Below are 21,892 nucleotides of genomic sequence, written 5' to 3' on the forward strand. Positions count from 1 at the left end.
GGGACATGGGACCCTCTTCCCGAGTCCCCAAAAGGCAGCTGTGGGTAGCGCCCGCGGAGAGCGTGGGTGTCAGGGCATTCGTCGCCAGCACTGCGAGGGGCACTAGAGGGCTCTAGGACCACAGAGGCCTGACGGACTTCGGTGTGGGTTCCAAGCAGAACAGCCTCGCAGGGTCCGGGCCCGGCGCCCCAGCCGGCCAGTGCGCCTCAGGTGGGGACGCTCCGCCCAGTTGACCCAACTCACCTTCGCCGCGCCCACATGTGGCCGCTACACTCCGCCCACCCACCGCCTCAAGGAGGGTTGCCCGGCTCACTTGGCCCAGCGCGCCTCTGCCCCGCCCACACGGGCCTCACTGACCCGCCCACCACGGGCCGCCCGCTCGGCCCGCCTCCTTCCCACTGCCCCTGCCGCCTCAGGTAGGGTAGCCCCGCCCACCCGGGCCGCCCCGCCTCGCGGCCGCCCCGCCCACCCCGCCCGCCTCAGGTGGGGCCGCCTGGCCAGCCTTGCTCGCTCCAGCAGGGTTGGGCCGCTTCCCCTCAGCTCCTTGAGGGCGGCCGCGGCGGTGACGGTAGCGCTGCAAGTTTTGACGTTTCGGACGCGGAGGCGCGCGCCTGCACTCCCCGGCCGACGGCTGTGGAGGCGGCTGACCCTCGAGGGCCCCTCAGCCGCGCCCCGGCGCTCCCGCCGCCCAGAGTCGGGCGGCCACGAGGCCCGGCCGCGTCCTCCTGCGCTCTCCAGCCCGGCGGCTGCAGCCATGTCGCGGGGGCCGGAGGAGGTGAACCGGCTCACGGAGAGCACCTACCGGGTAAGCTGGCCCGGGGCGGCCCAGGACCCTGGGAGTGCCGGGGTTCGGGGTTCGAGGGCGGGAGTCCCGGGGACAGTGGGGGCTCCGGGGTTCGAGGCCGGGGAAGCGGGGAGGCCCCGCCGGCGGCCGGCAGTCCTCGCCGGGGGAGACGGTCGGGATTTTTCACCTTCGGGGTGAGGAGGGGACTTTACGCGGGAATGTCCTTCCCTCCCCCATCCTCTCCCCTTCTCCCCTCCCCCTCCTCTCCCCTCCCAGCGCTGGAGACGCCCAACAGATTACACATTTCACAAGCAAACGTCTGTGGGGAGAGTTGGGGGCGGGGGCGTCTTGTGTCGCCCCTGGGGCGCGTCCTCCTCCCCAGCTTCTCCTTGGGGTCGGTGACCGCGCCGGCGTGGCTGCGGCGATTAAGCTCTCGGAGAGCAAAGACCCAAGCTCGAGTTTCCTCTGAGAATGTAGGGGGGAAACTCCCAGGTAGTTAACAAGCGCCAGGTGAGCTGGGCTCGGCGCGGGGGCCTCCGGGGGGCGCTCCCTCTGAGACCCTGTCTCACACAGCTTTAAGTTCGGCTTGGCTTTTTAGACATCGATTATTTTGTGAGGTTATGGGAGTCAAAGAACGCCCGAGGTTTGAATAAAATTGACCTAACCTCAAGGAATGCGTCGATGGTCATTCTCTTAACTTGCACTTATTACGAGATAATGTTTCCAGAAACGAACATAGATTTAGGATTAGTGGCCAGTTTAGTAAATTTAAGTACTTATAAATGAATTCCAGTTGAAATAAGATATGTGTTTAATCATCTGATATTAATAGAATACAAAACAACTTTTGTTTTAATTCGGCTTAGGCTCATGGAACTCAAGTTCTCTAAATTCATTTGTAGCCATTTTTAAGACCCACAGTTGGGTCATTTTTATAGTTTTTTTTTTTTTTTAACCCTAAAATTTAGTTTATAGTTTTGCAAGGTCTGAGTGAATTCCTGAAATCAGAGTTTATTGACTTTTGTTGGATAAGAATAAAAGCATGAAAATAGGTTCATAATCCTTCGAAGTTTAAAAGATTGGTTCCCTTCATCTGGATACACAAATACTGTCATATGTAGATTATACTGCATAGATAGATACAGTAGGTACAGTTGTCATGGTATTTTTGGGCTCAGTAAGTAAATGTGACCAAAATCCGTTCCTTATTCATGTTTCCTTAATAGAGGGCAGTTTTTAGAAATCCCAGAAATTCGAATGTTAAAGTTTTACCTTTGGGTTGAGATTGTTTGATATTTAAATGATCCTGAAGATGGTGGGGTAGGAAGTGCGGCATGTTGACAAAGTGTGTAAATGTAACATTTTTACTCTTGGACTAGGGAGTAGTGGCTACTCTGATGACTGTCCAGTTAAGGACGGTAAAACTGGACATTTGTGAGGAATGCAGATCATTGCAAATCTGGGTGGAGTTGCGCTCCTCCTGCCTCCAAAACACAGACACATATATCTTTCCAACCTGAGATACCAACTCTGGCATGCAATCCTGAAGTCACTCTTCTCTGCTTTTTCTCCCAGTTCTTCCTGACTTTCACTTTCAGTGGTGACTCAGTGGAGGGACTGTACTCAAGTGAATTACAGTGCCACAAATGCCAATGTCGCATTACCCAAAGAACTGAGGCAGGAGGGAAAAAGTGTGGATTTTATAGTTTTGGTTATGTGTATTTATAGACATAGAGCATTGTAAATCATTTTCGTATTTTGAAAGGCTATAATACACTGAAGATTAGAGACCAGTACCTTATTGCTTTCTACTCCCAGGTGTCCTAAAAGATACGAAAAACTCACAGATGTTTATTGACTGACTTTAATCACCATTTCCTCGTTAATGTTTTGGGGTCATGTTTAGGTTGGGGTGGTGGGTTAATAATTTACAGCTCCAGACAACAAGTTTATATGTAATCTATGAAGTGAATGCTGCTAGGTCACGCTTTGACTATGATGGAAATGCACAGTGAAATTTTACCTTCACAGGTCTGATTGAAAGCCCAGCATCTTTTCACCACCTCCTCTTTGGGTTCTTCCCCTCCCCCACCCCACCCCACAAAGACCAAAGCTGAAAACAATTTAAGTTTAATATGGTAAAAATCTCCCTGCAGTGTTGATGAACCTAGAAAAGAGATCTCCTTTATGTTACCTGGCAAACTAGAATGTTTTACTAATAGAAACACAACCTAACCAGGTGTGTTTACAAAAGCCACCTGCAAATGAGATTTTATGACTTACATGGGTTTTAGATTTTTTTTTAATACTCACATTTCTCTAACTTTGAAATAAAGGAATAAATTCTTTAGAGAAAAGGGGGAATTATAAAGTGTTGTGTTCCTCTGTATGCAGTATCAAATATCTTTAAATATTTATTTAAACATTTGCTGAGTTTTCTAAAATGTATACTTAGACAAATGATTACTGGAGAGCCATGCTAAATCCCAGGAAGATGTGTATTTTATGGCGTCACAAACAAATGGCATGGTATTAAGTCCCAAAATGTCAGGTAGTGTCACTGTTGCTAATTAGAATTAAGCCAGAGATCCCTCTCCCTCCCCACTCTTCCGCCTATGCTATGCCCATAATTTTCCCTCAGCAGCTTGCTTGTGATTTTGCATGGTTTTCTGTTGAGTACATGCTTTAGCGGTAGAAGGAAGAAGTAAAGTTCAAAAAAAACCCTTAATTAAAAGTAACCACACGCACGCAAAAAAGTAACCACAACCTTCCTAGAGGTCAGAACTGTTGGTCTTAGGAAGTTGAGGAGGGCTGGATGTGATGTCATCCAGGGATGTCACCCCTACATTCATCTTGCTGAAGCAGCAGTGATGAGGAAAGGGACACAGAGGTCTTTGTTTAAATGCCACCTTCTCAGAGTCCCACTCAAACAGCTTTAAAATCCCAGATGACGCCATCCATCTCCCAATCCCACCTAAGCCTACTTTACCTTCCCCCCCCCCACAGTGCTTATGACCTTAGCATGTAATATATATTTACTTATCATGTATGTTTATTCCTACTCCAACTAGAATGTGAGCTCCGAAAGGAAAGAAGCTTTGTTTGGTTGTGTTCCGAGCAATTAGAACAGCTCCTGGCACCTAGTAGGTGTACATATTTGTTGAATAAATGAACATTTAATTAATTTCGTTAGCACCTGTCCTGTGCCAGTCTCCCCTCTCCCTCCCTTGACACTTTGTTTCATTCGAAGTGTACATCAGCCCTCTAGGTGGACATGGATCTTGTTTACCGTTGAGAAAGTGAGGCCCAGAGTCTGTGAGAGACCAGTGCCCACGTGCCAGTTCCCCTGCCAGCCTCCATCCCTCTCCTTTTTGTATAGAAATTTAGCTTGTAGTGGCCAACAAATGCACAAACCAAATACATTTTCATACTTCGGTCATCTAAGATGTCACCCAGAAGTTTCTGTCATCGTTAACTCATCATCGACATGTTTTGAACAAACCTTCTTTAAATAAGAAAATGAGGTACTTTTGTTCTTTCACTGGGTAAAGCGAACAGTCTAGGCCGATGTGCTAGGTTTTGTTTGTGTAAGGGTGGTTTATTTTCTCGACTTGGGTTCAAGTGGGGACATGTAAGTGAAAGTCCCTGCCTGGTTGGCTTCCAGTGTGGACTGTGGCATATAGGTCTAACTTTTGAAGCTTTCAGTTGCTGTTTATGTTTATTGTTGTTGCTGTGTAGGCTACTTGATATCTTCATGTGTTCCCGCCATAACACTACTTTCTTCAGGTATGCTGAAGATAAAATGGGACTTGCAGAAGACCAGACAACTTGCTCTTGGTTCCATGACTAAAAAAGGGGATTGTAAGAATCAGGTGCCAGGTAGCGGCAGAAAGCGTTGCCAGGTATCAAATATTAAACTGCACAGCCCAGTATTGTAGCTTTGTGTATGGTAAAATGAAGACACAAAGCCAAACACTGAATGTCCTTTCTCGTCATAACATTTTTCTTGATTGGAGAGAGGTTTTAGAACTACAGTAACACTGCTAAGCAGACAGAGCAACATCCTTTTCAATGAAGGCTGGGGCCACTTGGGCTTGTGACACGAAGTTTCAGGTTGCTTTTGAGTTTACACTTGTGACATTATTCCAGGATTAGGCATTAATTCTTGCCTTGCACTTCTGTTGTAATGAGCTGCAGGCAGACCTGCAGGGGAAACCTAATGTCTGTGCAATTGCAACCAGTTGGATTTTTTTCCCCTCAACATTCCACACAGGTATTTATTCTGCAGTTCAAAAGTAAAAATCATTATAAAAGCAGCACAAATATTCATTTAACTTATCTGTTAACATTTGCAAATGTATATATTTTTATTTCTAAAACTTTTACTTTTAATTTTTATTGAAGTATAGTTGATTTTACAATGCTGTGTTAATTTCTGCTGTACAGCAAAGTGATTCAGTTATACATATATGTACATTCTTTTAAAAATCCTTTTCCATTCTGGTTTAATAGTTCCCTGTGCTATACAGTAGGACCTTGTTGTTTATCCATTCTTATTTCTAAAACTTTTTATTGAACTTTAATATGCCCACTGAAAGGTTTGCTTAGGCGTATAGAGCTCACTAAATTGTCACAAACTGAACCCACATGTGTAACCAGCACCCAGATCAAGAAGTAGACCATGACCAGCCCCCAGAGTCCCTCTCATGGCCCCTGCCGGTCACTGTATCCCCTCCAAGATAACTACTCTCCTAACTTCTAGCAGCGCTAATTAGTTTGGCTTATTTTGTCCGCCTTCTTTCACCCAATGTGTCTGTTGGATTCATCCATATTATTGTAGTAGTTGTAGTTAGTAGATCTAACTCCACTGTAGTTAGTAGATACCCCATGCATGCCAGATCTAGTTCCCCGACCAGGGATCGAACCTGGGCCCCCTGCATTGGGAGCGTGGAGTCCCAGCCACTGGACCACCAGGGAAGTCCCTGTTATTTTTAATTTGGGTCTTCTCCCCACTTAGATTGTAATGCTTGTGAACAAGTCCCCCAGATTATACTTCTCAGCATTTCCCACAGTCGTTCATGTTTTATTAATTTACATGTGTGTGTTGGTTTTAATCTCAGAGGCTCTTTAAAACTATATTTTTCTCTGATACCAGAGAATTTCCAAAATTTCTATGAATATTTACACCGAAAGTAAGTCACCCAGAATCCCACACTGTTAACTCTTACTGTCACTCTTTCCAGTATCTTTCAGTACATCTTTCCATGTCAGTCAGTACTGTGTGCTTCATCACTTTGATGACTCTCCATTCTTCATCAGAATTTATTGATCCACTCCCCTTTTCTTGGATGTAAGATCGTTGCCAATACTTTGCTATTAAAGTACTGCACTGAACATCATTGCAGGTAAAGCTTTGCACAAATCTGGGATCTTTTCCTTAAGCTAAATCCCCAGCAGGAGTTGTGGGTCAAAGGGTAGTCAACATTGTAGAGCATATTTGTGATACATTGCAAAATGCCCTCCAGAAAACATGCCCCAATTTATGCTGTAATCTGATCGTGTGACAATGTACCTTTCCTGAACCTCAGCCAATTAAGTAGGTCTTTTAAAACTGCTTCCTTTTTTTTTTTTTTTTATAACCTTTAGAGGGTTTAAAAAAAAAGTAGTAAAACACGTATACCTATAACATAGAGTAGCTTGTGGACATTGGCTGGGAGAACACCCGAGATTTCATGTCTAGCACTACTGGGTATAATTTCCCCTATAAACTTTGTACTTGTAGATGTGTCCAGAGTAATTACAGCTCTGTGGCCCCTGAGGCCTGTATGTTTCTGTTTTTACTTTCCTCAGCCTTGATTTTATACTTCTCTTTATGTTTTCCAGACCTTGAGTCTGTCTTTCTGGTTTATCATTATTTTAAGGACTTTGTCTGGTTGTAACTCAGATCTTTATGGTTAAAGGTAAGACTTGTGGAAATGAGATAAAATGTTGCTGGTTTCTCTCTCCTTCCAAAATAAATGAAAAATATTACCAGAATGTGTTCCCAATCTAGGAAGCAAAATAAATAAGCACACCTCAGAGATGTAAGGGATTGCTCAGGGCCTTCTAGAGCTGTGTTCTGAGAGAGAACAGCCAGTGGGTGAAGATACTTCTGGGTTTGTTGCTTAAACTGGTTTTATTTATATGGTAATTTGGAGGTTAAAAGTCCCTCAACAGTAGCAATTCCTCCACTAAAAATATTAAGGGCTAGCTGTGGTTAGCTCTAGGGCAGGGGGCAGGGGGCAGGGGGCTTTTACTTCTTACACTCTACCTTCTGGAGTGTTTACATTTTATGTGAGTGGGTTACTTTTATAATACTTAAGCTAAGGAAAAAAAAAAACCCTAGAAATTGATAAATCTATTCCATTTTAATGGATAAAAAGTTTTAAAAACTAAGGTAAAATGTGCCATTTTCTACCTCTGTTTTGCAAATTAACCTTCTGAGGGTAAACCTAATTTAAAATCTTACCATTTTCTCTTAATTTTTACTTATGGGGGTACTTTTTTTTTTTTTTTTTTAATTTATGGCTGTGTTGGGTCTTCGTTTCTGTGCGAGGGCTTTCTCTAGTTCGCAGGCTCAGTAATTGTGGCTCACGGGCCCAGTTGCTCCGCGGCATGTGGGATCCTCCCAGACCAGGGCTCGAACCCGTGTCCCCTGCATTGGCAGGCGGATTCTCAACCACTGCGCCACCAGGGAAGCCCCATGGGGGTACATTTTTAACTTTTACTAACCTGAGACTATGAGTGCAACAGAAGAAAGATTCAACAAAACTGAGAACCAAATTCTAGTTCTTACAACTATCTTTTCAAAGTCTTACTCCTGATGTTGCAAGCAGCTGATCCACTACGAGGTACAGCTGTATCCTTGAACGGTACGAAAACAGTAAGAAGGACCAGAAAAGGTACAAAAGTGGTATTGACAACCTGCCAAAGTAAGAAGGGATAAAAGTTCAGATGATAAGAACATATTGCCTATAATAAACATGAAAAAGACCTGGGTTGGGGGTCAGGACAGAGCTCAGATGACGAATCCAACTACTAGCCACCCTAAGTGCTTCCCTTTGGCCTTCCGGATGGAGCAGCCCCCTCCTGAGTTAGGAGAAGAGAAGCTCCAGTCTGGGGGGGGGCGCTGGGGGGAGGGAGGGGAGAGGAAGACCAGAAACAACCCTGGTCACCTATCAGATTCGGATGCCTGAGACCTAAGCTAACAGACCAATCCATTTCTGGACGCAAAAACTCCAGTGACAGAAGAGAATCAGGAAACTCGCCATGATAATTCCTTATATTTAAGTGCTGCAAGTAAAAAAAATTTTTTTAATGGTTTCAGTTGACCAAATGGTGTATTTTTTCACGGGCTTCATCTTACAGTTGGAGCAGCTTGAGGTGCCAGCCGTAACTATGTCTGATGGTACAATATATTTCTAAGTGTGTGAACACTTTAAACGTGCAAAACACTGTTCTTACATGACACTCAGTCCAACTGTTGTGCCCCTGAGACAGACGACTTCTTCAGCAAACCAGTCCATCCTTGTGTTACCCCAGATTCTGGTATGTACTTGATAATGCCATATTCTTCCATTTGACCTTGCCTTCAATTTTCACGTCTGTGAACAAGGGTGAGGATAGTACCCACCTCATATGGTTGTTGTGAAGATTAAACATAATAATAAACGAAAGCTCTTAGAACAGCGTGTTGGCTGCGAGCAGCAGTAGCTTGTGTTTGCTGGACCATACCACCCTCCGTGCACTGATTTTCACGTGCTTTGTTTACTGCTTATCCTCAGCGTCTAGTAGAGTGACTGACACATAGGCGGGTAAAAGAATAGTATTAATATTATTGGCACAAATTTGTCTCTCAGTCGATGAGCTGTACACTCCTTGAGGATTTTTTGAAATCCCTCATTGTGCTGATGGCACAGTAAGAACTCAGAAATATTTGTTGAATGAGTACGGATGTATGCTTATCTCACAGTTGTAACTAAATCCTCACCTGCTCCATGGCCAGTGAGACTGAGGTGGCACTAACAATCACGGCTGCCGTGTTCTGAGCATCTGTTCGGGATGCACTAACTAAGCTTCCCACCTACATTCATTCCTTCTGCAGCTCTCTTCTTGTGCCCCAGGCTGTACCAAGCACTGTGGTCACCACTGGAAACCACCCTAGAGAAGAAACAGCCTGTGCTTTTCTCGAGTTTATAGTTTATGACAGGACAACAATGCCCGCCTTTCCCCTCCACCTTGGCCTGCCCTGGATCATCAATTCTGCTTCCTTGCTCCTTCCCCCCACCTCCAGCAGTACCAGAGGTGTCCTGCCTTTACCAGTTCCGTTCTTCAGACTTTGTTTGCTTTGTCCCAGTATTGGAAGAAAGGAGGAAAAGAGTGATGTATGAGCAGGTTAAGGTCAAGAAGAGTTTCTTAAGCAGTTTGTAAGAAGTCTTTGGAAAGTTGGCTATATGAGAGAAGTAGATGAAAACAAAACAACAAAAGTTTTAGAAGTTTTGATTCCCCTTACTGGTACCAGAACTGTATTTAACAAACTTGAACTATTTTTACATTATTTTGGGTTTTTGAACAATATTTCTCAGATTGCAAGGGCTGGGATTTTTTTTTTTTTTTTTTTTTTAATTTATTTGGTTGCGCCGGGTCTTAGCTGCGGGAGGCGGGCTCCTTAGTTGAGGCTTGTCAGCTCGTTAGTTGTGGCATGCTAACTCTTAGTTGCAGCATGCATGTGGGATCTAGTTCCCTGACCAGGGATCAAACCCCAGCCCCCTGCGTTGGGAGCATGGAGTCTTGTCCACTGCACCACCAGGGAAGTCCCAAGGGCTGGGATTTTAATGCAAAGCAGAATGACCTGTCTCACGGGATCTTATTGAGGGCAGTTCATTAGAATATTCCAGATATTACGTAAGAGTGGTGTTTGGAAAGAACTAGTGAACTAAAAAAAGGAATGTCACTTGCGATATGAAATCAGCAATTTACTGCTGACGCTTGAACAACACGGGTTTGAATTTGTACAGGTTCGCTTATACTTGGATTTTTCTCAATAGCAAATACTACAGTACTACACCATCGCATTGATTGAATCTGTGGATACGGAGGGCCGTCTATACTCAGATTTTCAACTGTGGGGAGCGTGGGCACCCCTACCCCTCATATTGTTCAAAAGTCAACTGTACTTTGATCTGGTAAAGTTCCTGTTGCTCGTTAGGTACTTGGGGACTTTCTAAACAAATGCAACTGAGCACATGAGACATTCTTTCCTGTAAATTAATTGCTTGCTTTTTATTGCATGACACACCTTTTAAAATTAATAACCAGGCAGGCAAGAACACTTAACCAAATGGTCTAGCGCGCCCTGTAGCCTTCAAAGTGTATGTCTGTCAACAGCTATTTTAAACCCAGTAACTAGTCAGTTACTGTTTCCTTAATACATGCCATCTATCTGTGGTAAAGTTATATATTTCTAAATGATTTTCAAGTTATATTAAAGGTGTTTTGCATTTCTTATTTTCACCATGTCAATCTAGATTGCCTGGGTATTTTTTCATACCTGTCTCCCTTAGACCATGCATTTTCTTTTCTTCTTTTTTTAAAAAAGATTTTTTTTTTTATGTGTACCATTTTTAAAGTCTTTATTGAATTTGTTACAGTATTGCTTCTGTTTTATGTTTTGACTTTTTGGCTGTGAGGCATGTGTGATCTTAGCTCCCCCTCCAGGGATCAAACCTGCATCCCCTGCACTGGAAGGCGAAGTCTTAACCACTGGACCCCCAGGGAAGTCCCGACCGTGCATTTTTACGGGCTGGAACTCTTACCTCATTCATCTCTGGGTTCTGTACATCCAACATAGGGTTAGGCTCACTGTATGTGTGTAATAAAGAGTGAACAAATGTGTAGTTCTTTCAAAGGCCCAAACGTGAGGACTTTACAAGTTAGTGGAGTGATACATAAGTACGTGTTATCTAATACTTGCCATGATCTCTCTCTCTCTCCCTCCCCCCACCTCTCTCTGTCTCTCTGTCTCTGTCTCTGTCTCTGTCTCTCTCTCTCTTCCCCTCTCCCTCTCCCTCTCCCTCTCCCTCTCCCTCTCCCTCTCCCTCTCCCTCTCCCTCTCCCTCTCCCTCTCCCTCTCCCTCTCCCTCTCCCTCTCCCTCTCCCTCTCCCTCTCCCTCTCCCTCTCCCTCACACACACACACATACATATATATATATATATATATATATGAAAATACCAGGAAAGAAGCAAATTTCCAGATTCTGATTGAAAGTTATGTAAGAGTTGTCCTAGCACTGTGGCTTATAGGAAGGATTATTTCCATTCTTTCAAATAAGAACATAGACCTGTAGGAACCAAGCAAAAATGGATACTAATGTTATCATAGCTGGAATTTCAAGAAGTGATTTTTTACTTCAGTCTCACAGGTACTACTTCCTCTGAAGTTCAAGGTCCAAAAGTTGCTTGAAATCTGGGGTAGGGTCCCCAAATCCTCTTGCTGATGGAGGCCAGTGTGGGCCAGACATTGCTACCATGTCTGATAGCATTGGCAGTTAGTAAGCTAGGATTGCCTACTCTCAGCCTGGAAAGGGCTTTTAGTGCTGCCAGGAAATACATGCAACTATATGGAGTATAGCACCTGCTGGACCTTGGACCCAGTGTAATCATCTATACTTAAAACTACAAGGGGGGCTTCCCTGGTGGTGCAGTGGTTGAGAGTCTGCCTGCCAGTGCAGGGGACACGGGTTCGAGCCCTGGTCCAGGAGGATCCCGCATGCCGCGGAGCAACTGGGCCCGTGAGCCACGATTACTGAGCCTGCGCGTCTGGAGCCTGTTCTCCGCAACAAGAGAGGCCGCGATAGTGAGAGGCCCGCGCACCGTGATGAAGAGTGGCCCCCGCTTGCCACAACTAGAGAAAGCCCTCGCACAGAAACAAAGACCCAACACAGCCAAAATAAATAAATAAATAATTAAAAAAGAAAAAAAAAACTACAAGGAAGGGCTTCCCTGCTGGCGCAGTGGTTAAGAATCCACCAGCCAATGCAGGGGACACGGGTTCAAGCCCTGGTTTGGGAAGATCCCACATGCTGCAGAGCAGCTAAGCCCGTGCGCCACAACTACTGAGCCTGCGCTCTAGAGCCCACGAGCCACAACTACTGAGTCCACGTGCCACAACTACTGAAGCCCACACGCCTAGAGTTCGTGCTCTGCAACAAGAGAAGCCACCTCAATGAGAAGCCCGCGCACCACAGCGAAGAGTAACCCCCGCTCACCGCAACTAGAGAAAGCCCGCGCGCAGCAACGAAGACCTAATGCAGCCAAAAATAAATTAAAAAAAAAAAAAAACTACAAGGAAATGTGGTTTCAAATGATTCCCCTCATAGACACATGCAAAACTTTTGTCTAGTGTTTAAAGTAAAATGAAACTTTCTTTCATTGAAAGTGTTGAATAGGGTTCAGGCCATTTTTTCCCCCAAGTTATGTTATCAGATGGTCATGAACACCGATTGCTTACAACATGGTTCTCCCTCCACAATTTTCTTTCAAAATAACAATTGAAAACAGTACACTAGTTTACTGGGTGGGATAGCTCTGGGACTTCGTTTTCTTGACATGCTTGATAATTTCTTCCAAAACGTTTGAACAGTTATAGAACACACTTCTTTCTCACACCAGTATGTTGGGACCTTTTTTGTTTTGCTTAATTGTGCTTTGGCTTCAGAGCAGTTCTTGCTGCCTAAATGAGTAGGGAAGGTGGAGTTTTGTCACAGAAATCTGTTTCTTTAAACAATGAAATAAAAGGTCCCGGAGATGTAATTGCTTCTAGTAACGGATCTTAAGAGGCAGCAAGACATACCTTTCTGGTTCTCATCACACTGGTTCTCATCACTTCGTTGGTTCTTAAGGAGCTTGGGATCTACCAGATGTTCTCAGAACTCTCTCAATGTTCTAGGAGAGGCTAAGCCCAAAGAGGTGGCCCTATTCTTTACTGACCACTAGCCCAGTGGCTTCTGGTGCAGAGGTCATGTTGCTGGGGGGGAGCCATGGAACCCTTGGCGCCTCGTGGCTTCATTTCTGGCATGCCCTTTGCCCTCTGAATGAAGGACCACTTTTGCAGAAATAATTATCTACAAACCAAAGCCTGGTTATGAATAAGGAAAGGAAAGGAAGAAGGAAGGCAAAACAGTGTTTAAGTCATAGTGAAAGTTTCATGGAGGGGGGTTCCCTCTGTGGGCTGAAGATTTCCTATGAAACTGTCCTTCTAGAGGGACACGGTAATGATTTTTTGCCTGGAGAAACATTTGCCAAACTCCTTCCCCAATCATAGCTGGAAAGATAACTGCCAAGCAGGAGATTGGTCTCAAAATAGCTGGGTTATCTTTTTCTACTAATGGATCTAACTGATTGAGCAGCGGAAGTTGCTGCTAACAGCTGCATAGGCATACGTGCTCTGCAGACCAGGAGCATTGTTCTCTCTGGTCCTGGACCAGTGTTCACAGAGGACAGTGGATGGCCTGCATCTCAGCACATCTGGATCTTCTGTGGGCAGGCTAGTTAGAAACCACAGCTTTGTGGCATTTCTCAGCATTGAGGATTTAGAGCCTGAACCCTTAGCAGCCTGGGATGTCGAGAACAGCAGGGTTTTTGTTGTTGCTGGGTGGTTGTTGTTTTTTTTAATAGCTTTATTGAGGTGTAACTTATAAACTATAAAATTATAGTTTTTTCATCTATTCACCAGTTAGTGGACATTTGGGTTGTTTCCAGCAACATATTTTTTTAAGGACTGTGTTATCGCCTAATACTTAAAAAGTAATTTAAATGTCAACTTGGAAAAACATAGGGTTGGGAAGCAAAGTTCACAAGGAAAGATGTGGCACTTGGAGATTTTGTAAGCCTGTTATGACTTAGTAGGTAGAGGGCAGAATCTTGCAGCTTCTATGAGCCTCTGTTGGAGCTGTTACTTTGAGCTAATGAAGCTGCGAGCAGTGCATTACCTCACTCCAGCAATCCTTGCTGTGGCTCATCAGCCCACCGGCTCATTGTGTCTGTGCGTTCAGATGAGCTGAAGGCACGTGATGCAGCTGATTCGTCCACGAGCGCATACATCTCTCATGTAATTGTAAAAGAATTCAGAAACTGCTGCTGCAAGTGCACCTTGGGCATTAGATAGTCCAGGTACTGTTCTTGGTGCTGGAGGTGCAGTGGTCCTTGGCCTTAATTTCCTTAATTTCCTTAGTTTCTACTAAGGAGACAGAGTAAACAGGTAATATCCTGTAAGGTAGTGACAAGCCTTTTGATGAAAGAGAAGCTAGAAACAGCTGGAGAGGGGGCTGCCGAGGGCGGGAGGGGGAGGGTGGAGGAAGCTGTCTCTGAGACCCAGGTGGGCGGGTAACCAGGAGAAGAGCCTCCAGGCAGAAGGAGAGCAGGTACAGGATCCCTGCAGTGGAGTTGGTTTGGCCTGTTCCGAGCACAGCCCAGAGGCCATTGGCCTGGAGCACAGAGATGGGGGTAGGGAGGGGAGGCCACAGCCCAGACTGGCTTGATTGCAGGCAAGATCCATGCTTTTGGTGCCTCTTCTTACCCTGTGGTGAAAAGGACAAAAGTCACTAATGACTTGACTCCATGATAGACTTGAGAGCTGAGGATAAAAACCACCTTTCATTGTTTCTCTTCCCCTGCTTAGATAGTTCCAGTCCTGTGTCCTTTTTTTAATGCTGACAAGGGAAACGGTTTATGGTACTTAAAAAAAAAAGTACTGTTTTTCACCCATTGGGCAAAAAAGTATAACACCAAGTGTTGGTGATTGTGGTAAAATAGCGCAGCAGTGGTAGGAGCACAGATTGCAGCAGCCACTTCGGAGAAGGTATTCGGCAGTAGCTAACAAAACCGAAAAATCTTCATGTACCCTATGCCCCAGCAGTTGTGTTTCTAGGAGAATTCTCACCCATGTGCACAAGGAGACATCGACAGCTTCTTGCCCCACAGTTGGTGTTAGCAAAAACCTGGAAGCCGCCTAAATGTCGCTCGGTAGAGGAAGTCCAGAAACCGGCTCACGCTGCTGTGTGGCCTGGAAGGTGTGAAATTGTGGGGCAGCCCGGCAGCCCGGAGTCTACGAGCGGAAGGTCTTTTTCCTCAGGGAACCTCAGTTTCATTCTTAGAGCCTTTCAACCGACTGAAGGAAGCCCACTCAGATTTCTGAGGGTAATCTCTTAAAGTCTACTGCTAGTTAGCCACATCGACAAAATTCCTACCCGGCCGCACCGAAATTAGTATTCAGTTGACTAGGTACTGTAGCAGACACATAAAATTAGCCATCACAAAGGGATACCATACAGAAGTTAAATCGGAATAAACCCAGTTAATACATATTGAGGTAGACAGGTCTCAGAAGCATAACACTGAATTTAAAAAAGGATGTAAAAGTAAAATGTATTACATGATACTGTTTATTTTATTAAATGTACAAAGCGGGCTTCCCGGTGGCGTAGTGGTTGAGAATCTGCCTGCCAATGCAAGGGACACGGGTTCGAGCCCTGGTCTGGGAGGATCCCACATGCCGCGGAGCAACTAGGCCCGTGAGCCACAATTACTGAGCCTGCGCGTCTGGAGCCTGTGCTCCGCAACGAGAGGCCGCGATAATGAGAGGCCCGTGCACCGCAATGAAGAGTGGCCCCCACTTGCCGCAACTAGAGAAAGCCCGCGCACAGAAACGAAGACCCAGCACAGCCAAAAATAAATAAATAAAAATTAAAAAAAAAAATGTACAAAGCAAAATTGTTTATCAATCCTGACTATATGTGTGTATCAATATGAGTTAGAAAGTTTTCAGTCTTAATTAGTGGTTCTCTGGGGAGAAAAAAAAAAGGGATATGAGACTTAGATGGGGTGGTCAAAACACCTTGTGGTTTTGCAGTGTAGTTCTGTAACGTTTTGATTTCTTTTCGGCAAAGGAAATTAATATGACAGTGTTAACCATTATGAATTCTTGGGAGAACTGCAGGTAGTTGGAGAATCTTCTTTTTCTCCCCCACTCCCTCCTTTTTTTTAAGGGAAAGAAAAGAAGATCAGAAATATTTGCCTGTGTAGAATTGGTCCATATTGTGATGCTATTGGAAGATTAATTATATTCATCTAAAATCAGGAGTAAGATTCCAAGAAGGCATCCAAAAAGAAAAAGAAAATATTGTAGAGACTCCCATAATTTCTCACCCTAAAATAACGCTCTCTGTCATAAAAGCGTTTTCATCTCACTTTATTGCACAATTCCCAAGGAACTTGTCTGGAAGCCTGAGTGGTGAGCGCAAAGGTTAGTGCCTGGGCCTGACTCTGCCTCTCACTGCCTGTGGGACCTTCGACGAGGTTTTTACATTTAACATCTCAGAGCTTCATGTCTCATCTGTAAAATGGGGAGGATAACCACCGCCTTGTTAGGATCTAATGAGCAAACCCATGTGAAGTGCTGGGCATAGAGCCTGAAACATAGGCTGCAGAGTGTCAAGATGTATCTCAAAAGGAAAAAAGGAATGAAGAATTTTGAACTGAATAAAGCAGATAATAATTGCACCTCCAATTTCCTTTGTACTCTAGACTTCTGGAGGTTTTTGTGTTCACGGTCTCTCTCATCCTGACGTGACGCTTTGAGGCAGGAGAGCCCGGATCGTTTGTTTTCATGTTACAGAAAGGAAGCGGTAGTGCCTGGAGACTTCTGTGTAAATAGGAATGCTCATCCATCTGAAGAGTTGACTAATATTTTCTATCTTCTGTCTTGCAACGTTAATTACTACAGTTGATTCAGTGCACTAAGTGTCAGGTGCCTTGAAGAACACACAATAGGTGCTCCATAAGTATTAGTTATTATTTCAGTGAATTCTCTCTTACCCCTCATGAGGTGGAAATTAGAGGTTTTCCCATATAGAGGAGGAGACTGAGGCTCAGCAAGGAGGGATGTGATTTGCCCGAGGACTCAAGGCCAAAGTGTTATTTATGCAGTATTCCCCCACCCCTCAGGTTCATTGCTACTAGGGTGGCATGTTACAAATTATAAATGATACAAATTGATACGTAATACAAGTTGCTAGCTGGTAGCCTAGATAGATCATACAGACTGAGGGGGCCGAAACATTGTTCACATTTGACTGATGGGAAGCACTGTTGTGTATTTATATCTTCGAATATGAGTATTTTTGCTCTAACTCAATATTTCAAACAAAAAACATCTTAGTTGTCTAACTTTCCTTTACTTGGCTTCTGCTCCCCATTCAAGATGGGTGTGAAAAACATGGCTCTTCTGACCATCAGTTAGCCCACAGGCATCTGCCTTTTTGCCAAATTTACTCATCAGTACTTTCCCTAAAGGCAGGGGACATAATTACATACTGATGATGTTAGTCTAGGAACAGCAGCTTCCGACAACACATGCAAGAGGAAGCGAGATTTTTTACAAATGACTTCTATCTAGAAGTATTCTCAGTTAGCCCTTATGAACAGGTATTCTTGTCACACGAAATTAAAATGTGCCTTGATTAGTTTAAGCATTTGTGACATTGCTAGATTAATTCGTATGAGATTATTTAGAATAAAATATCGAAATTTTCGGTGACATACAGTACCTGAATCAAGTTATAAAAAAAACTCTGTATTAGAGATTCTTAAATCACTTTTAAAGCTTATTCCAGTGTAAATATAACCCACACTTTTCAACTGAGAAAATTAAGCACTGAAATATCAAATAAGTTGTCCTTGGTCTTGTAGAGAACTGGAAAAAGAAATGGAAAGAGAAACTAATTCTTAGGAATTTAAAATCAGCTCAGTTTAACTATCTAGCTAGTCATAATTGTATTTATGCTTCATAGTCTATAGTTTCATACCGGTAAAGGTAATAATTTTTCAATAATGAAAGAAAAATCTAAATGGTGAGAAAGTTAAAAACCATCGTAAGATTGTATAATTCGTTTTAAAATTATGATCTGTAACGGTACAGGAGGCAGAGGAAATGTATGAGATAAATGGACCAACTAGAAATCTGGTGGAAAGTGCCTGTAGGGTCCGAGTGGCCTCTTCCTCAGCAGGTTTGGAAATAGCTAAGCACTGATTTCTCCAGTGCCGTGGAGCTCTTGTGACAGGACCAACCCTCCTCATTATGAGACACAGCACAGGTACAACAGTGATGTTGCCAGTCATCTTATTTTAGCCTAGATGGTCCATATTCTTCCCTGAATGAAGATGAAACTCATTCTGGTTCAAACTGGTTTGCCACATTATCCTCCTTGCCAAGCAGTAACTGTTGGGATACACACTAAGCTTTTGTTATAGATGGTACCAAAATAGTGCTTCTTGGCCCGATAATGCCTTTTATAATTTATTTTGTTTTTGTACTTGGAATCTTAAACCTTTTATTCCTAGCACCAAACTTAAAATGGATTTGTTCATTACTGCTGGTGATTCTCTCTAAATTTGAGGCTCTATAAACAATTCAGGTCTTGACAAGCCTTGACACAGCATGACCTTTGACCCAACTGCTGCCCTCCCTCCAAAATGTAGGACCCATCCAATTCACAAGGACATCCACTGTAAAAATTTTATGGATTGTGGAATATGACAGCCGCACTGCTTTTTTGTTCCTGGGTTTAAAAATACATGTACTTCAGCTAAAATAACTAGATTAATGGCCAACAGCCAGTGTAGAAATGGATTTTCCACTGTTCAGAGAGGCCAGAATTTCCAGGGGAAACATTTCTGTAGCTAAACCTAAAATAAAGAATTGAAGTGTATGTTGAACTTCCAAGCTTAAAAATTCTTATATTTTCTCTGAAGCTGATTGTAGTCTCATGTCTTAGTTGAACTTTTTTCCTGTTGAATCATTTGGATAGTGGTTTATGCTTGGTATTAACTTGGAAGTTCTCATTATTTCATTGTTTTTGAAATTTTAAGATAGGAGTTATATGTAAACATTTTAAGAATTATATCAAGAAATCAAATTATACTTTCCCATTATTTGAATATGCTGAACAAAGAATAATCTTAAGAAAAAACACAGATCTTAGCTTCTTTTTATAACTGCTTATCTGCTAGAGGACGGACCTTGCTCTGTATTGATTTCCTTATACATATTACCATCTAGACTCAGCCACGTGAGATTATTTTAAGAATTTTAAATGATGTTTTAAAAATAGTTTTATCTTTTTATTAGAACTTATATTCTTACCATCCAGACTTGGTGTTGTAAGATTATTATAAGGATTGTAGATGAGGTATTTGAAAAATAGTTTTATCTTTTTATTAGAAAGCAACCATTTTCTAATGAAGTCATTAGATTTTTAAAATTACTGAAATCTCATACATTGCCGATGAGAACGTAAAATAGTACAGCCAACTCTGGAAAACAGTTTGGCAGTTTCTTACGAAGTTAAACATATACCTACCATGTGACGCAGCAGTTGAACTCCCAGGTGTTTATTCTAGAGATATGAACACTCATGTTCACACAAAAACCTGTACATGATTGTCCATATCAGGTTTATTTGTAATTGCCAAAAACTGGAAACAACCCAAATGGTCAACAGTTAAATGGATAAACTGTGATACATTCATTCTCTGGACCACTGATAGCAAAGAAAGGGAACAAACTTGATACACCCAGCAACTGGGATGGTTCTTAAGGCATTGTGCTGAGTGAAAAAGTAAATCTCAAAAGGTCACATACTGTGGCCCACTTATATTACATCCTCACAATGACAGAACTATTGTGACTGAGATCAGCGGTTGCCAGGGCTTAGGATTGGTGGGGAGGGTGTGGCTGTAAAGGGGTGGCATCAGGGAGATCTTTGTGCTAATGGAACAGTTCTGTATAATAACTGTGGTGACTGTTATACAAATCTATACGTGTGATAAAATTTCATAGAAACAAGGCACACACCCCGCAGATTAGAGACATGAAAACTGGTAAATCCAAATCCAAAGGTCTATAGTTTAATAGTGTTGTACCAATGTTGGTTTCCTGGTTTCTTTTTTTTTATTTTTATTTTTTTTAAACTTTGGGTTTATTTATTTATTTATTTATGGCTGTGTTGGGTCTTCGTTTCTGTGCGAGGGCTTTCTCTAGTTGCGGCAAGTGGGGGCCACTCTTCATTGCGGTGCGCGGGCCTCTCATTATCGCGGCCTCTCTTGTTGCGGAGCGCAGGCTCCAGACGCGCAGGCTCAGTAATTGTGGCTCACGGGCCTAGTTGCTCCGCGGCATGTGGGATCCTCCCGGACCAGGGCTCGAACCCATGTCCCCTGCATTGGCAGGCAGATTCTCAACCACTGCGCCACCAGGGAAGCCCCAGTTTCCTGGTTTTGATGATGTACTATGGCCATATAAGTTACGATTGGAGGAAGCATACATGGGAACTCTTTGTACAGTTTTTATAACTTCTTGTGACTCTTAAACTATTTCAAAATTAAAAGCTTAAAAACAAAACAAAGAACTTGAGGAAAGATGATAGAAATAGCAGCTGTGGCGACAGGTCCCCGTGATCAGGTACTGAGGCTGACCATCTTGCAGAGGGACTGGTGAGGGGTCAGCATCGGCTCTGGAGCTTCATGGCTACTGGTTGTGAATGAGGCTCAAACAGCTGACTGGCTCCAGGAAAACAAGCTGAGTGGACTTCCAGTTAAGCGTGGCCTATTGACCTCAAGTTTTTTTCTTCTCTTCCTTTTGAGAATACATTAAAATGATGGCAAAGGAACTTAAAGAAAACGCCTGTAAATCCATAGTGTAGAGACCTAAAAAAGGAAGTATCAGTTGACAAAAGGTCTAAAGAAATTTGGGTTGTTAGAAATGGACGGAGGTGTGGTAACTGCCTTAAGAGAACCGAAAGAACCTGCAGAGAGGAGTACCAGTGAGAGCTGAGCCCTTCACCCCAGAGAACCCCAAAGGCTGGGGAACAGGCCCCACAGAAGGTAGGGATGGAGGGGACACGCAGGGCTAGGATAGGAGTTACACAGGTGGTTAAACTGCCAGGTCCCCTTTCCTGCCCCAGCCACCACTATTACAGCTGCTCCCTCGGCGTGGCAGCCTTCAGATTCAGTCTCAGGATGTGTTGAATCAGAGGCACTCTTGACTTGGAAACACCAGCTGAGGTACTGGAATTCAGGAAAAATCAGCCAGGAAACCTCTGGGATTCCCAACCCCCTTCCAGACCTGGGAAAGCTGACTACCTGGTGATTGCCCCTTCCCCTGCCCAGTGATAGGAAATTAGAAACTTCTCTGGAGAGACCCAGTGGCCCCTGGTTACCGTCACTTGGCCAGTTTCTTTACGGCTGACTTGCTGTCCAGTCACTCTGAATGAAGCCTACTGGTCAGTAGCCACCCTGTATGCACGCGCACACACTTCCAGCCAGCATTTAGGGCTTTACTCCTAAGTACAGACTGACAGTCAAGGATCACCAGACATTTGGGGAAAGCCTCCAACACAAAAGACAGTTGGATACCAAACAATGAGAAGAAATAACCAGACAATATGGGGAACTGGCAGAAAATATCCCCCAAATTACAGTTTATTCAGATAAGAGATGATACTGCATCCATAAAACAACAGGATGCTTTTAAAAAGGAATAACCAAAAAAACCTGAAAGAGCCTAAATTAAAAATATGATAGCAAAAGTTTGAAAAACGTAAGAGGAGTTAGAATGTACAGTTGAGGATATCTGTCAGAGATAGAACAAAAAGTGGAAAATCAGAGAAAAAGGGTAAGATGATTAGAGAATAAATCCAGGTCATATAAAATCCTCCTCAGAGTTCCAGAGAATGAAGAGGCAAGAATCAAAACAGGAACACTTTTTGGACCTGAAGGACATAATTTTCTCTATGGGTAGGGTCTGTTGAGTGCCCAGTAAAATAAATGAAAAAAGTATCCACACTGAGACAGACCATTGGGTAGTTTCAGAGCACAGGAATAAAGAGAAGGGTTCCAGAAATAAGCCCCCTCCCACCACCTGCCCCCCACCAAAAAAAAAAAAGTCATATACAAGTGACAGCCGACTTCTCAATAGCAAAACTGGATATTGAAGACTGGAGCAATATCTTTAAAAT

General features: G+C 43.6%; 1 protein-coding gene across 3 annotated transcripts in view; it reads left to right on the plus strand.

The window, feature by feature from the left end:
• The first annotated feature begins 488 nt into the window (after positions 1-488).
• Positions 489-21,892, plus strand: part of BAIAP2L1 (BAR/IMD domain containing adaptor protein 2 like 1) — an 88,083-nt gene continuing 66,679 nt past the window's right edge. For all 3 annotated transcript variants that reach the window (XM_061210324.1, XM_061210321.1, XM_061210322.1), the window contains exon 1: positions 489-805. In XM_061210324.1, the coding sequence (XP_061066307.1) occupies positions 755-805 (51 nt within the window). In that variant the 5' untranslated portion in view covers positions 489-754. The remainder of the gene's footprint in view (positions 806-21,892) is intronic.

Source organism: Eubalaena glacialis, chromosome 13, assembly GCF_028564815.1.
Source record: "Eubalaena glacialis isolate mEubGla1 chromosome 13, mEubGla1.1.hap2.+ XY, whole genome shotgun sequence".
NCBI classification, from domain to species: Eukaryota; Metazoa; Chordata; class Mammalia; order Artiodactyla; family Balaenidae; genus Eubalaena; species Eubalaena glacialis.